The sequence below is a fragment of the Sinocyclocheilus rhinocerous genome, unplaced genomic scaffold, assembly GCF_001515625.1.
Source record: "Sinocyclocheilus rhinocerous isolate Xijiao unplaced genomic scaffold, SAMN03320098_v1.1 scaffold498, whole genome shotgun sequence".
NCBI classification, from domain to species: domain Eukaryota; kingdom Metazoa; phylum Chordata; class Actinopteri; order Cypriniformes; family Cyprinidae; genus Sinocyclocheilus; species Sinocyclocheilus rhinocerous.
In genome coordinates, this window is record NW_015633594.1 from 893,896 (window position 1) to 911,295 (window position 17,400).

At 36.2% G+C, this 17,400-nt stretch overlaps 1 protein-coding gene and 1 long non-coding RNA gene across 2 annotated transcripts in view; one reads left to right on the forward strand and one right to left on the reverse strand.

The window, feature by feature from the left end:
• The window catches only part of LOC107744701 (juxtaposed with another zinc finger protein 1-like), a 33,673-nt gene extending 31,195 nt beyond the window's left edge, over positions 1 to 2,478 (reverse strand). The window contains exon 1 of the mRNA XM_016558520.1: positions 2,344 to 2,478. Coding sequence (XP_016414006.1) covers positions 2,344 to 2,461 — 118 coding nt within the window. The 5' untranslated portion in view covers positions 2,462 to 2,478. The remainder of the gene's footprint in view (positions 1 to 2,343) is intronic.
• Positions 2,479 to 9,883: 7,405 nt separating this feature from the next.
• Positions 9,884 to 17,400, forward strand: part of LOC107744727 (uncharacterized) — a 15,705-nt gene continuing 8,188 nt past the window's right edge. Inside the window, exon 1 of the long non-coding RNA XR_001640517.1 lies at positions 9,884 to 9,945. This is a non-coding gene — a long non-coding RNA (uncharacterized LOC107744727). The remainder of the gene's footprint in view (positions 9,946 to 17,400) is intronic.

The following is a 17,400-nucleotide window of genomic DNA, read 5'->3' on the forward strand; positions in this document are numbered from 1 at the left end:
TTTTAACCCAGCGCTGGGTTATATTTAACCCAGCATTTTTTAGAGTGTAGTATACAATATATAACACCCACAAATGCTGAGTTTTTAATTTAAAACTTTTCATATTTAATTAAATGAGTGTATTTATTTATATAAAAGATATTTATTATGTTTTAATGTTGCTTTTGTCATTTTGTAGCTTGACAAACCATACTGTGTATTGGAAACAGAGGAATGGATGTTCTTCAAAACGTTTATTTCACAGATGAAAGAAAGTCATATACAGAAAGACATGAGGATGAGTAAATGATGAGGTAACACTTTACATTATGGTCCCATTAGTAAACTTTAGTTAATAATGCATTAACTAACAATGAGCAACACTTATTATTCTTTTTTTAAGCATTAATACACTCTAAAAAATGCTGGGTTAAATACAACCCAGTGCTGGGTAAAATAGGGACAAACCCAGCAATTGGGTTGTTTTGACCCAGCGGTTGGGTTACTACCCAGAAGGTTGGGTTAAACATTTAACCCAACCGCTGGGTCAAAACAGCCCAATTGCTGGGTTTGTCCCTATTTTACCCAGCACTGGGTTGTATTTAACCCAGCATTTTTTAGAGTGTAATAGTGATTCAGCGAGGCAATACAGGCTGTATAGGGCCTTGACCCTAAGCATCTGTTCTACTGGATAAAAGTTTTGCAGGCTGGGACTCAACGAGATTCCTGACCCCAGTGCAACCCCTGCTCCAGAATCAAAACAAATCAGACCCTTATATGCTCCAGTGCAACCTACATCTGCACTTGTAAATAATATAAACCACTACAAAGTGTGGTAAAACATGCCTTAATTTAATCACCTGTGCTTCCGTTCAAATCAAAAATACCCTGGACAAAAAGCAAGTCAGTGTATGAGGCCAGAACTCAGCAGTAATAGTTTATTATTATTATTATTTTTTTTTGTGGATATACATTTATTATACAACACAGGACAATATTACACATGACAATTTCTGACTCAAGAGAGAAAAAAAAACAATTAAAAGAAAATTGTTGATTTATAGGCCTGTATCAAAATGTGCTTAATTTGTGTAATTGCGATCTTATTTCTTTATTTGATTTCTACATAAAGTATCATTCAGAGGTTAAGGGTAGGTCATATTTTTTAAAAGAAATTAATACTTTTATTTAGTAAGGAAGCGTTAAATTGATTAAAAGTGACAGTAAAAACTTTTATAGTTACAAAAAAATATTTCAAATAAATTCTGTTATTTTGAACTTTCTACTTATCAAAGAATCCTGGAAAATGTATTTAATAACAGCAACTTTATTTCTCACAGTTATGACTTAATATCTCACAGCTGTGACTTTACTGCAACTTTATTTCTTATAAATTTGTCTATTTCTTGTAGTGTGACTTTATATCTTATAATTATATAATTATTATTTTATGTAACTGTGACTTTGTTTCTCTATCATTTCAGCTATAGGCCATATCTCACAGTTGTGGTGTTACATAAATCCTTATTTCTCATAATCATTCTTTTTATCTTACAATGTGACTTATTTTAACTTTTAAACCACAATTCCTTTTTTTTTTTTTTATACTCTAAGAAAACATGTGATTTTGAAATATTTGTGACAAGACATTTGAGATCTGATAGCTCTGAAATGCAAGCCACCATAGTGTCATATTTCATACAGGACATTGTAATATTGGATTAATACATACGAATGATGCTCATGATTCAATAAGTGAATACCTGCTTGCATAGTCATCTGATGCCACTGCTTTGTATTTCGTGCATGTAGTCGTTTAGCCTAATAATGTATTTGTATGTCTGCCACGATCGCTGCACATTATTATGACGCATAATGATCATGGCCATTCACACGTAACAGTTACCTGTTACCTTTAGCCATAATACGGAAGCTCTTGTGCTGCGTTAACTAACAAGTATGTAATCACTTCTGTAGGGAATTTAATCCGCTTTATACATGCATTTAGTGTTTATTAACTCCTCAGAGCGGGTGAGATGGACTCATCTCCATGAAGCTCCGTGTCTGCGGGCCTTGCGCTGAAAATAACATTCCAACTGCAGCACTGCCGCTTGTGTTATCACGTTCAGATCATGAACTACTTTGAAGGGGCTTAACGACGCACGAATGTGTTCGTATCTTGTGCTATCGACACCTAAAAGCGCCACCAAATCGAACAAAACGAACTGAAGTCCCTTCGCTTCACCACACCTAGCAACAGCGCCGCTGCGACGCAGGAAGTGAGTGTGACTGTGGAGCGCGCGAGCCGGCCATTGCTGCTGCGCGCTGCAGCGGCACAGATTGTGCTTCCGCGAGCGCACTTACCGATGTGATTATCCTCGATGTGCACGATGAGCTCGGCCAGCGACTCGAAATGCAGTCCACAGCCCCCGAACTGGCAATTGTTGGAGAAGAAGGAGGCGGCGGCGGCGATGCCTGTCATGGTTTTTGCTACATCGAGGAGCAGGCTCAGTCAAAACCTCAGGCAGGCAGATAAACAGCGGCGGCAGCAGCAGCTGGAGCAGCTCAGGACGAGAGAGAGAGAGAGAGAGAGAGAGAGAGAGAGAGAGAGAGAGAGAGAGAGAGAGAGAGGGGGGGGCGGGGAGGGACCGAGGAGGGACCACTGGCGCACACGTCATACCTGTTGATATGAAATACTGCACACTAGTTCTGCTCCATAAGCCATTGTGCGTGTCTTTATTAGTGTTTCTTCACTTCACTACTTGAAATCTTAAAAAAGACTATCTATCTATCTATCTCTCTATCTATCTGTCTGTCTGTCTGTCTGTCTATTAATTTTTAAACATATTTTGCCATTTATCATAAAGGTATCAAAAAGTATGGACAGAAGAAGCCACAAACTGTGAAATTCTGATTTAATTGCATCACTCTTAACAATTAGTAGTAATTTAAGAAAAACAGTAAAAAATTCAAGCTTATAGGCCTATAATTTATAAAATATTGAATTATAAATTATATGAGCTTAAATATAATTATGTAATTTATATTTATAAATTAATAAGCTTTTAAAAAGTTCCCTAATTGAACCAAAACTTGAAAATTGTGTGTGTGTGTGTGTGTGTGTGTTTGCAAAGCGGGAAACTGACTTTGATTATGTGCTTTGCAAATACAGAGAAAAATTTCTGTGGTTGGGTGAGGTGGTCTCCCAAACGTAATAAAAAAAAAGTTTGTGTAAAATGTAAAATAACTGTAAATAACTGTTCATAGGAAGTAAATGCAGTGCAGTAGAAATCCACATGGTGGCAGTGTGGAATTACCAACGGAAATGCTCCTTTCAACAACAATGACATTTCAGATTCGAAGCAAAACATCCTCTTAATAAACGCTGTAATATCACTGTACCAAATCATGGTGGTACCATAGTACTTTCTGAAAAATAAAATAAAATAAAATAAAATAGGCCTAAATAAACTTTTGCTATTTATATTTAGAATAGAAGGTGGTCAACATATGATGATCTGTATTCAATAAATATAATTTTATAAATTAAAACTTGAATGATTTTGAGCTTCTCTACTATCATCAAGCTCCTAAGGTATCTCCTAAAGCTCCTAAAACCAACATCACTGTTGGTTTGTATGATCAAGCTTCTCATTCAGCTCAAGCATTTTGCACGGTCTGCATACAGTACGTTCAATATTCTATACATTTAGCCGCAAATAAATTCACTTCTTGAGGCAGAAAGGCTATAAATGGCCGCGTGGTCACACAGATGACTTGATCACTATATAGCGTTTCTCTGTCAGTAATAGAAAGCCCCAGTGGTGTGGACTACATTATGGTTGTTTTCTTTCCTCTTACTCGCGTTCACATCCATGTGCTTCATCCCTCTCTCCCACTCTCTCGCCGCCTCTGTTTTTCCATGATTTCCTGTTCACGTTTGTTGGCAGAGGTTGTTGGTGCTGGTGTTGTGCCCAGTACTGTGTAATGGGGACCTTGTTGGGTTGGGCCCCATTTAGGTACTCACCACAGCCGAGCGCAGCATGGGCAGCTGTGCACCCTGATCGGCCTGCTTTTTCCAGCAGCGCTGGAGCACGCTGTAAGCCATGTCTGTGAAAGCATTACATCATTGACTCGCTCTGTTTTGAGGCTCTCCAGAGCTTACAGCCTTCAATTTTGCTTTCAATTCTGTTAAATTTGTCACCCTGAGACTTTTGCGATTATTGATGAGATTCAGATCCTTTTGTTTAAGGTCACATATTTGGGGGAAAGTTGACTTTTCAATATCTCAGTATATTTTCATGTTAGCCTATTAGCCAACAGGAAGTAGATGGCTTAAAATTGCTAATGGTATAAAGCCGACAGTATCATATTTGATACTTCTAAAGACTCTGAATTATCAACATGATCAACACTTCACCCCCTAAATTTATTGGACACAATCTACATCTGATTGACAGTTAATACTTTTTTAGCAAGTAAAAGGATGTTTAGTATAATTCCAACAACGTCTAGGTCGAGGTACAAGTGTCTTTTTGCTGTGAAATTTAATTAATAAAGTAAACATAAGAATACATTTTATATTGTTAGTAATATTTCAAGATGAACACTGAAGCAACTTAGGTTTACTTGATTATCCATACATCATTTTTATTGATTTACATTACAATATCATTCAATAACTGCACCATAATGTATCAGCCATAAAAGCCTGATGTATCAAATATGATGCAAAACATAAAACATATGCAAACTTTATATATATATATATATATTTTTTGTCTAAAAATTCAATAAACTTTTCCATTTAAAAAAGTGACTTATTTCATATGTCAGGCTTTATGGGGTTGAAACCCTTAGACAATTTAAAAGCAGCCTCCTCCCTTATAAAACATGAGTTGCGATCAGCTGCTCTTCATTTACGGCTGTTCTTTTTACCATATTGTCCTAAATTTGGTTCAAGATCACACAAACAGAAGCTATTCTGTGAAGACTGATAGGGTAAAGACACTGGCATTGAATATTTTGTTATTTCAAAGGTCCACAAAGTGTAATTAGGTCTCCTAGTGTTACCAAACGTAAAACCCCAGACCCTATTAAGGAAGCAAATGACATAATGTTCAGAAACATAACTATTACAAATACTGGCCTTCCCTCGTTGGCAGCGGAAAATGCAGAATTCAGACGCGCATGGCATCATGCCCTCACCACTGCAGTCATACTGTATAAACTACTCAGAAATGCTGTCGTTCATTATGTAATGGCTGCATTGTTCACTTCAAATGGTTCCAGTGCACATTTTGTTGGTAATAGCATTATAATGTGCTGTGTGGTTTTTAAACGCTTGAGTGTGGTACAGTGGTAGGCCTGTAGTATTTGTCAAAAGGTTGCCACAGGTTTTGAAATCACATGCAAGTCCTCAGGATTTTGGTTTTATTTTACCTGATTGCTCAATATACATTTCGAATGGGCTTTTCAAACTGCTCTTAAGCCCAGGTTATCATGTTTTAAACCTACACTCCGGTAAAGCATTTTACACGTAATTTTGGAGAACAGGGTTAGCACTGTTTTCTCATTTTCTTTCTTTGTTTTAGAATGTAAGGGCCACCTGTTCAGCAAGTAACAACCAATCATAAACTGAACCTCATTCAATATTAATTCACTTTGCACAGTTACAGAAACATTCACACACTGTATTTTGTTTCAGCATTTGTGGGAAAATGTGTTAATTGGAGTGAAGAACAGACTTTACATTTTACAGTTATGGTCCAAAAAGTCTGTTCAGGACAAACTAGATGGTGCAGTCAGGAATAAGCGAAACAGATGCATAAGATCAAGATAAGAAGTTATTTAAAGTCACAATGTAATGGAAGTAGTGACCGATCTTTTTTCTGTATTTTGACATACATCTGAGTCAAACCGATTATCGGGTGTTTTTACTGGATGATCCAGTTATGACATTCTGATAAAAATTTTAAAGAATTAATAAATCATTCACATAAAAAAAAAAACTTGAATGAATCATTCACATTAAGATCTATAACATTCATTCAGAAAAGTGATTGTGTGAATTTTCATTTCATGTCGATTTCAAACAGGTTGTTTGAATTTGTAAATGAGAGCATTAACCCATTCTTTATAAATGTAAACCGTGAAATCTTGATACCGGATCAGTAAAACTGATCAGTGTGAAATCCAGAATGACTTGGTGTTAACAATCTTTTGTAAAAAGATGGAATTTCTGCTGGCTCCAAAATCTAGATGACCTATTAATAGTGCAGAGTAATGCAGTTTCATTGTGACATCACTTCCTCTGACATTTGCACTAAATGAAGTGCAGGGCAACTTTCCATATCAAATAATGTTTCTAAAAGTGTTCTCCTGAGGTAGACCACCATTTCGAGCAAAACAAAGAGTATTGTTGGGGGAGTAGATTTGTGTTATTACACAAAGCATACCTCAACATTTCCATCCCTGCAGGCACTTCAAGACATGAAGATGACTCAACTGAGAGAGGCTGGAACGTTCCATCAAGAAGATGAAACAGCCAATCTAATGATCATTCTTAGAAGCATTCAAACCTGAGGCAAAATGCTGCTTAAACAAATCTGAATTAAGAATTCAAACAGCCATGTATGTTTTTCTTTGAGATGTGTATTTTATGACTATTAGGTGCATTCAAGTGAATGTAAAATACATCTTGAGTTATGACATAACACTGGATTCAAACAACTGCCAAAATTAGATACACTTCTGGCCCTTATGATACATCTGGTTACATGTCATGGTCAGCCACACACACACACACACACTGCTCTGCTGCATCTGAATGGGTTTGTTTTGACTAACTATATCTTGAAAAACTCCTTGTATTCTGTAAATATAAACAATAATTATTAGTTCTTGCCCGACAGGGCCTTCATTATACCACTGACATTTGATATGTTAATTTTCTGCTTTTGAGCTGATGGGATATTGTTTTTGTTTGGGTGTTTGTTTTTGTTTGTTTTACTTCTCCGGTGTTGTAACCTTAGTTGCGGTGTTGATCATCATGTGCTATTGGACTGATGTAAATATGTGGATCCATTTAGAATAAATAAATATTACATGTTAAATGAACCCTTAATTAAAAATCTGTATTCTACACCTATAAAAGTGCAGTTTACATTCTAATATGTATTTAAATGAGGGAAAAAAAAACTTCTACAGTTTCTAGACTTATGTGTGGGTGTCTGTGAATCTCCTGAACTGATGTAACCGCAACAAATGTTCTCCTTGCAACCATTCCAGTCTTCTGAATGCAATTAAACTGTTCTGCGACATGTTCACCATCAAAGGCGAGTCTAGTTCAGTCCAAGGTCAACTTAAGTCAAAGAGCTGATTAAACACATGATCTCTCGCTTGTGTTTGTTGACAATGAACCTTTTTGGATGAGGTTTTCTGAAGTCTTCTGTCTCGTGAATCAACGCTCTGATGTCAAATTGCAATCAGGTTTCAGCTGTCGTGTTCTCAAATTGCGGTTCCTGGGATGGGCCATCTTAAGTGCGAATTTCTTATCATTCAGCTAAATTGAGCGTATTCTGCCATAATGATTGATTATACGACTGATGGCTGATGAGATGATAGATAAGAAAAAAAATTCAAACCCAATTAGACCCGACATAAAAATTAGACTTTTTCACCTTTTCCTGGCAAACTGAATTAGACGTTAGGGGACAGACTAAACTGCCATGCATTAGAGATAAAATCTTTTAAAGTGTGGGGTCAGTGACCCGTCACTGACTGTGCACTTATGCCACTTACTGCACAGCTCTCCCACGGGATGATGTCTGGATGGCTGGGAGAAATATATAGACCATGAAGGAACAAAAACTGTCATAAAGCTTTGATTAAGGCCCAGGTTAAAAGACACAGGCAAGCGAAATGGCTGAGTTATGATGGCAGTTGAGGCTATTGTTCCCGTGACAGAGCTCTAAGCACGGGTGGCTCATTGCAAACAGCTCTTTTCCGAGGAGCAGACAGTCATTAATCGCCAAAGCAATCCCAGACTCCTCCGGTGTACCCTCAACATCAGAAATCACACTGCCGCCACCAGCACATTCGCTAAAGCTTGAAAGGTTGTGACTCTGTCTACTCTCAGCAGCTTGTGACTCTTTTTATTTTTACCCTATAATAGCTGACGTGTCAGTTTAACAGCTACGATGAACCTCATGACCGTTTTCTTTGTTACTGTCTCTTGCAGGTAAAAATATACTAATAAAATGACAGTATATTAGATTAATAGTTCTACAGCAGTTTTAATAACATTTTGACCCCCCCCCCAGCAACGTCTAAGTACTGACTGATTTTAAAAGTCAAAAATAATGTTACTGCTGAATCAACCTAAATACTTTAATTTATAACAAAACTACATTTTATGGCTTAAATCGGGCAGAATCTGGCTCTTTAAGGTAACAACTGCAGTTTTTACAATGTATAGTTTTGCCCTTAAACTAATCTTTAACATTTTTTTAAATGTATGGTTCATTTGGTAACGCTTTGAAATAAGGCCCTATTAGTTAATGTTGGTTAATGAATTAACTAATATTAACTAACAATTAGCAAAACATTTGTTACAATATTTATCAATCTCTGTTAATGTAAAAATGTTTTATTAATATTGAATCTATTCATTTTAGTTCATGTTAGCTCAGATTCGTTATATAATATTAACAGATACAGCTTCTGTTTTTAATGTGATAGTAAATGTTAAAGTTAACATGAACTAAGATTAATAAATGCTTTAGATGTATTTTTCGTTGTTAGTTTACATTAAAGGGATTGTTCACTAAAAAATTTAAATTCTGTCATCAAAAGACGATATTTTGAAGAGTGTGATTTTTTTGTTACCAAAGATTCAAAGCCATTGACTTCCATTGTATTTTTTTTTTTTCTGGAAATCAACCGTCAACTGATACATTCTTCGAAATAACTTATTTTGTGCTCAGCAGAAGAAAGAAACTAATTTTTCATTTTTTGGGTGAACTATTTCTTTAACTAATCAAGCTAACTGGAGCCTTACTGTAAAGTGTTACCAGTAATTTTCTATGTATCATATGTTATTTTGTTTGCCAACATTTGAGTGTAGACTTTGTGAATGATTTAATACTATATGTTTTGTAATACCAGCACCTGTTTACAGTTGGAATTAATAGAAAGTACTGAATGTCACAGAAATAAACAAAGGTATTAGTTTGTTTGTCCTTCGATGCCACCTGCATCGCATTACGTCTGCCTGGCAATTACCTGCAGACAAAGGAGTCAGAGCTTTGATTCTGTAACACCATCTTCTAAATTCAACACTTGCAGGCAGACATAATCCAACCAATAATTTATTTACCCCTGACACTTTCATTATTTAGTAAGCACAGAGGCACTGGCAAGATGTGCACAATTAACAGACCTTGATAACTGAGCTGGGAAGTTTGGTGTCTTTAGTCTGTGCATGTTACGTCTCCTGTAAAAGAAAAAAAAAAGGAAATCAAAATCATCAAGTCATCAGCATAATATACAGCATAACAGGTTAGTTGTTCATCAAATATTAAAATGAAAAATGTTCAAAATATTTGACTGTAGCTATAATTTAGCTATATATAATTTATTATATAATTTACTAATTTAATATTAATACACAATTCAAGTGTTAGCTTCAATAATTGAACTAAACTGTTTATTTAGTTGTTTAATTGTCTATGTAATAATTGAAAAAATATATAGAATCAATTGAGAATATTTATCTCATGATCATAAATTCTTTTATAAGCAGTGTATGACTAACTCACTGCTGCGAACAACAATAGCAACTTGAAGGAGTCAAGACAGATGTTGGTTGGTGTTGCCGTCCGGCCGCCACACCCACTGGTCCTCTTTCCTCAGTCCAACGTGGTTCCTTCAGAAAGTGTGCTGCATCTTCTCCAGACTTCTGCGGTGAGTTGTTTGAGTTGTTTTCCATACCGATACATCAATTCCTTCGCATTCACATGCACTTGCCGAGTCGGTGCCATTGAAATAATCATTCTCTTGAGCCTGAAGAAGTGACAAGTTGTTGGAGATTCACATAAACAAATTTCAAGTACTTTTACAGAGTCTGTCTGAACGCGTCTATTTAAGTCGTTCACGTTCCATGCTGAAAACAAACTGATCATGACTTATTCTTCTCGGATCTCCAGGGAATGTTTGCATGTAACAGCTTTGCGCGTTGAATTTGCTTTGAATACCCAAATTGCGCGTTAAGGGATCGTGTCGCATTAAACAGCTCGCTTCTTCTTCTTGATTCTGATATCAAAACGTATGTTGTTGCATGGTGCAAAACTTTACGCGGAGTTATTGGTGTGCGCGCAAGAAGCTGTCAAACACGGTCGGTGTCTTACAACAGTTTTTTACTTCGCTTGTCTTTGTATGTGCATGTTTGTGGCAAGCCACTTTAGCACTTAACCTATTCCTTTAACGAACTCATTTTTGGTACTAGTAGCTACTTATTTCTAAATACTAGTAAGAAATCAAGTAGGGACTAGTATAGTTTTCAGTTTCACTAGTAACTATTCATTACGTGTACTTTAGTTACTAGTAACTATTCAAACAGTATCTGTTCTAGTTTCCCTAGTATCAGTAATTGAATAGATACATTCATTGTAGACTAGAATTTTTTTTTAATCTTATAAGTATATAAAGTAGCAATTAAGACAAGGCATCAGCGCATATATTAACAAAAATACAGTAAGAAATGTTACTAAAATAACAATTAAGATCAGTGCTAGACAGTGTATTGTAACTAGGTAGGCTACTCAGGACAAAATATATACCTGGAATAGATAGCAGGAGTAGCTATTCTTAAGCCCTATTCGCACGGGATTAGTATTACCTGGTGACCTCCAGTCATTTGTCTGTTTATTGGTAACTTACAAATATGAAAAATAAATAGGCTAGTTACTGGAAACAGTAATATTTACAGTTCAAATGGGTTCCACCAACATAATATGGATATCTATGATGTCTAAACCAGATCCAAACCGAATCCAGTGTCGAAAATGCAATTTGACTCCAGTAACAATGGAATAGTTAATCGAATAAGTAATGAATATGTACTAGTCACTAATTGAAAAAGATACCTGGTACTATTGGACTACTTAACAGTAGAAATAAGAAATGTTAAAGGGGTCATATGATGCAATTTCAAGTTTTCCTTTCTCTTTGGAGTGTTATAAGCTGTTCGTGCATAGATAAGATCCCTAAAGTTGCAAAGACTAAAGTCTCAAAACCAAAGAGATATTCTTTATAAAAGTTAAGACACGTCCACACCCTCCTAAAACGCCTCGTTTAAACACGCCCCCACTCACACGCTTGAGGTATTCGGCCAATCATAACGTACTGGATAGCTGGCCAATCAGTGCACACCTCACTTTTCAAAAGGATGAGCTTTGTAAAAATTGATGCGTTTCAGAAAGGCGGGGCATAGAGGAGCAACAATAATGTACAGTATGTGGAAAATAATGTGTTTTTTGAACCTTAAACCACATAATCACATTTCATTACACCAAATACACAAAATAATGTTCTTTTTAGCAACGTCATATGGCCCTTTAAAAGGAATAATAAATATTAAAATGGCTTGCCACAGCGCGTGTGTTGTGTCCCGTTTGCGCTGTGACAAGTGTTCTGCATTGTTCCTCTAAAGCGGTCCGGGACAATTAGTTTGTAGCGTTGAACCTGTTTTGTTTCATTCATCAACATGCAGAAACTGAGGATCTTCGCTTGTCTCTGAATACTCGTGCACCGTTATTATTCCGTCTCGAACAAGAGCTATCGCGACTGTCAGAGGGGTTCCAGTCCAGTCCAGTCCGCTGTTTTATGATACAAGAATGGCTGTATGAATCTTCGCACTGAATCGCACGTTTTATTTTGTAACATTGTTACATGAAAGCAACGTATCGAAGCATGACGTCATAATGCAGGCCAGTCAGACTGTTTGATTAACCGTCGAGATATTGAGGCTTTCAGCGGTTTGTGCTGACGAGGCAAACTCTTTTCTAAAAGCCTAAAGGCTTAAAAGATTTTAATCCACTGACACGAAGTTTGTCTGGGTTCTTTTTTTTTTTTTTTTACAACACAAATAAATGTTTGTTTGTAGAAAAGTACAGAAAAAATGTAGGCCTATATTAATTATAAAAAGTAAGCGTTATATTTACAGATAAACTATAGCTTCATGCAGGGAGGAAAATTAAAATATGAACTTATCTATCTCATTGCTTCTAGGATGAAGATTAAGTGAGTAGTTCACCTAAAAATGAAAATAATTCATAATTTCTCACTTTCATGTTGATACAAACCTGTTTTAGTTTCTGTGGAACACAGAAAGAGATGTTAGGCAGAATGACAGCTCCAGTCACTTTCATTATATGGGGAAAAAAGTCAGTGAAAGTGAATGGTTACTGAATCTGTTAGTCCATAGAATTCTGTCTACACATCTCCATTTGTGTCCCATGTAAGAAAGAAAGTTATACGAATTCGGCAAAACATTAAGAGAGAGCGAATTACTGGATATTCAGTTTACAGCTTGTTTTTTTTTTTTAAACCATTTATTATAATTATCTGTGAAATATACCACATTATCACCTGTGAAACAAGACAATATCTAGTGAAATTGAGTGACTGGTATTGGACATTTTTTTTTTATATGACCACAATAAAGATTCCTTTGATCTCTGGTTTAATTAATCCGGTTGACTGAGTGTAAAAAAAAAAACAAAGTATATATATATATATATATATATATAATTTTGAGCTACATTTAGGTTTAGTTATAATTAGTTTTATATTAACGCAGTAGAAGTCTTTGGTATATTGGCTTTATGTTGGTAGGCGTGGATGTGGATGTGTGAGAGATGTGTGCACACTTCTACATGCTTGTCAGCCGATTGTGCGTTTGCTTTTAAGCCTGAATGGATGAATGAACAATTTTAATCGTTTTTTATATATATATATATATATATATAAAATTCAAAAGGCTTTATAATATGTAGTGTATGCAGGTTTTCCTCCTTTTTTTGTTTTTTTCCTCCTTTTTAATGTTTTTTACATTTTGAGTGCAAATTACTGTTAAATACTTGGTGTATTCTAACATAGCAGTGAAAACGTTTTTAATTTTAATCTCACATGGTTTAAGGTGTTACTGTTTTTATTTTTCCGTCACTTTTGCTCACTGAGCAACAACAACATTCCGATACGTTCATATTTCAAATGTTTGTACCTCCAATATAAAAGTCAGCCTGAAGTTCTCTAGGTCTGTAAGTTTATGTTTGTGGAGATGTGATGACTGATAGTGATTGAAGGTTGCTATTGTTGGGGCCCCTTCGTCTGTTCATTATGAGAGGTTTATGGCATCCTTTGCATTGTCTGTATGCTTCTTATTCCCTGTGCTGATCCTACCTTGAACCTTTGCTGCCGAAGGCCTGCAGAGGACGGGGGGAGGTTGGATTTGAATTGCAGCGCAAGTTTGTGCTTGCTGTAACCTTCACCACCCTCCTCCTCCCCTCGGCCTGTGCACCATACTGTTTGAATTCAAATGTGTACCAGAGGAGAAAGTTCCTCACCGGTTCCCTGTGAAACTGTACTCCGGCCCCCTAATCCACCTCGGCTGCCACATCGGGCCATTCTAAATTTGAAGTGTAACGAAATTTCCTGTGTTAAATGAAAACACCGGTGAAATAAAAGCCAAGCAGTGTATGACCACCGGTGAGCAAACATCTCACACCTGGCCTCGTGTCACATGGGGATATTGAGCAGTTTAGGTGGCTAAAAGACTTGCTTGAGGGTGGAAATGATACAGTAATATTTTTCATGAAAATGAATGAAGTGCATAATCGTATGTTTAAATTAACAGATTTGATGACAGTCTTTGTAGTACGGATTTCGCATGTTGGAGAACTTACATAGTGTGAATGTGAAATATTGCTGCAGGGGCCTGATTGTGTTGCACTGTTGGTTTTGGTTTTGGAATCTGGCCAGATGTTATATGAAACGACGGCATATCTTAGGTCTGTTTGACAATGCAGGGACACAAAAATTACAATATATTTTCAAATCTTGACTGATACGAAGAGAAGTTTGTAAAGTTTAAGGCTAGATAGGGCCACAACAACATGTTCCTCTCTATTAAGGTGAAGTGTTAAAGTCAACATGAAATCTACACTGACCGTATTTACTTTTTTAAAACACATTTTTGCTTATCGTTTTGAATGATTCATCGGTGCACCTGATTCCAAAGAAAAAAAGTTTGGTCTTGGTAATCTTTCATCAAAATATAATGACGTACTCCACCTCTGAAACATCTTTCCTTTTTCTGTTGATTGAAGAGTTCTAAATAGAAACATCACATCTGATCAATTCCTGATGGATAAAATCAAGTCCCGTCCTACATTTCCATCTTGTTGAATATCCTATTGCACTAAGAAATATGTCACGTTATGAAAATAAAATGTTCACTTTAATTTGCTTAAACCCAAAATACATTTTCTGTTATTCTGTCATTAACTCACCCTCATTTTGTTCCAAATCCATATTGACTTTTATGGAACATAAACAAAGATATTTTCGGAAAAGTCTTAGTTTATTTATTTATTTAATCATTTGGTTACCAAGATTCTTCAAAATACCTTCTTTTGTGTTCTGTAAGATTAAGTAGTAATACAGGTTTGTAGCAACGTGGGATGAATAAATGATGACAGCATTTTCATTTTAGCTGAACTGTCTTTTTAGTTTACCTGAAAATTAGTGCTGGCAAAAGTGGCCAATCTTATCCAATGACAGAGGAACTTGCAAAGTTAAACACTGAACATCCAAAATGACCTTTTTGAAATAGCAATGAACAATTAGAAGAATTAATCAAGACAGAGAAAAAAGTGAGAGCAGAATAAGATAGTTACGGTAAAGACTAGTGGATGGAGACACAACTTTCTGAGAACTGGTAAGCGAGTGACAGAGAGAGAAAGACAGAAAACAGAAAAAAACGAGTGTTAGTGACTTGTCATTTAGCAGACGTGTTCTTGAAGTCAGTTCGCTTATAGAAACACCCTATCCAGACCGTGTGTCCCCGAGGGCCGTGTGTCAGAAGCCGCCTGGAGGGGCTCTGCCCCAAGGCCGGACTGTAAGTAAAAAGATGTCTGGTTAACATAAAAGCAAATTTGCATGTTTTGACTGCATGGGAGGAAACAGTTGACTAGACCAATCGGGCAGGGGGAAAAAAAGCACATGCAAATCGTGTATGAAAGCATTCACACAGCGGGGCTCATGCATATCCAAGGCTGAAGCATTTGAATTCATACTCTTCATGTTTTCATCATTCAAAGTTTCGAATGTGTTTATTTTTCACGCAGTTGGAAAGTGTTTGTTAGCTGTCTAAGCAGTGTGTCAATATGTAGCCACAGTCATGAGTCTGTTTTGCTGCTGTATATGAAGGGGACTCGACTCTGGCTGTCATGGACTATTACAGCTGTGTCTCATTAGGCTGTTGTAGACCATAATACTGTTACTCTTTCGCACAAAACTTACATAAGGGTGCTGTAAAATTCCCAAAACAGGTGTTAGAAACATTGGTAACGTTTATGATCACCTGTGATGCACGACGTACAGCCAAATTCTTCAACAGTGTTTTCACTGTTGCGATAAAATAATCATAAGCATTTGTTGCCATCTTATAATAAGACCACACAGAGTCTGTGTCCACATATTGAATAATTTGGTCAATTTGCCAATGCTTTTAGCTACCAAAAATGGTTTAATGTAGTTCCAATTTCAATGTTGGGTAAAGTTACTTTCAAAAGTAATGGATTACAATATTGCGTTACTCTATAAAAAAGTAACTAATTGCATTACTTAGTTACTTTTTATGAAAAGTAAAGCATTGCTTTACTTTTCATAAAAAGTAAAGCATTGCTTTACTTTTGCATTACTTTTTCTCATCTGGGCTGGGCTTGCTTGTTTGTTTGTATATAAAAGTTTATATTTTTGGCAAATGTAAAACGCTTTTCACTAGAGCCCGACCGATATATCGTTTTGCCGATATTATCGACCGATATGAGCCTGTCGCCGATATATCGGTATTGGCGAATATGCCGCCGATATGAACATTTTTTTTTACAGAACATATAACGCAGATAAAATGGTTGAAATGGTGTAATTACTTAGTTTGTACTTAGCTCCATTGTTTGCTACTGGTGACCTGGATGAAACGCTTTAAAGCTTAAGTCTATGGAAAACCATTGAAATATAACGACTCTCCGTAACGATGCACCGAATGTTCGGCAACCGAACCGAATAAGCGAAAAGACCAAATAAATTGTACCGAACAATGATATGATGCGATCAAATAGCAACCAGCGCAGAGTGAGAGGCGCGCACTCTTTATCATGCAGCACACACGTCAGCAGTGTGGAAGCATTTAAACTGTCGGAGAAAGTCATTACAAGCACAGACAGCGAGAGGCTGTATAGGACTGCATCGCATTTCTTCAATGAGAAGAGGAAGGGGTGATTGTTGCTGGTTACTGTATGATGAAAATAGCGAAATGGCCTTAAACAATTAGTAAATAAACTGCAGAACGTTGTGTTTTCTAATACACGCGCGCATTGCATGTATTCCGACAGCGCTGCACGAGCTCGCAGCAGATCTTCTTGTTTACTAGGGTTCAAAGTCCAAAGCGCGAGGAAAATCTGCGCTGATACAGTGTTACTAGTCAGTTGCTCAGTCACATTTTTATGAATTTTTACAAGGCATGTGACAATGCGATACGTGCGACCTATTTGTAATGAGACTCATTTATAAATCTGCTGTCAACAAAAATAAGCATTGAGGTCTTTCCAGCGCGTTTCCGCCAAAATAAAAGTTGAGAAAAAGCAAGAACACTTATCAACATTCATAAATGTTAGTATTGTAATTTTACTGTTGTTCTGTAAAATAAAATAAAAAGTAAGACAATAATAATGATAATAATCATTAAAACAGCTCTGTTAATACATTTATTATAACAATCACACATATAGTGTTCAAATTAAGATCTGTAATATTTTCTAATGTTTTAAAAGAAATCTCTTCTCAGCAAGGCTACTTTTAATTGTACAGTTAAAAAAAAATAACTAACTTATAAGTTAAATTGTGCTTTGTTGGTATAGTGTCTGCTAGAATGTTAAAAATGTTCAGTGTTATCAGTGTTAAAATTGTTGTTTTGTAATTGATTTTTTTATTTTTTTTGAAAAGCAAGACAAAACAGTAAAAAGCACATTTTGGCCTTTTAATTTATGCAATGGTGAAAAAAAAAATTGGCAAAATACATGGGGGAAAAAAAACTCGAAAAACCTTGTTCGGTATTCGGCCTTCGGCCCAGTGTTT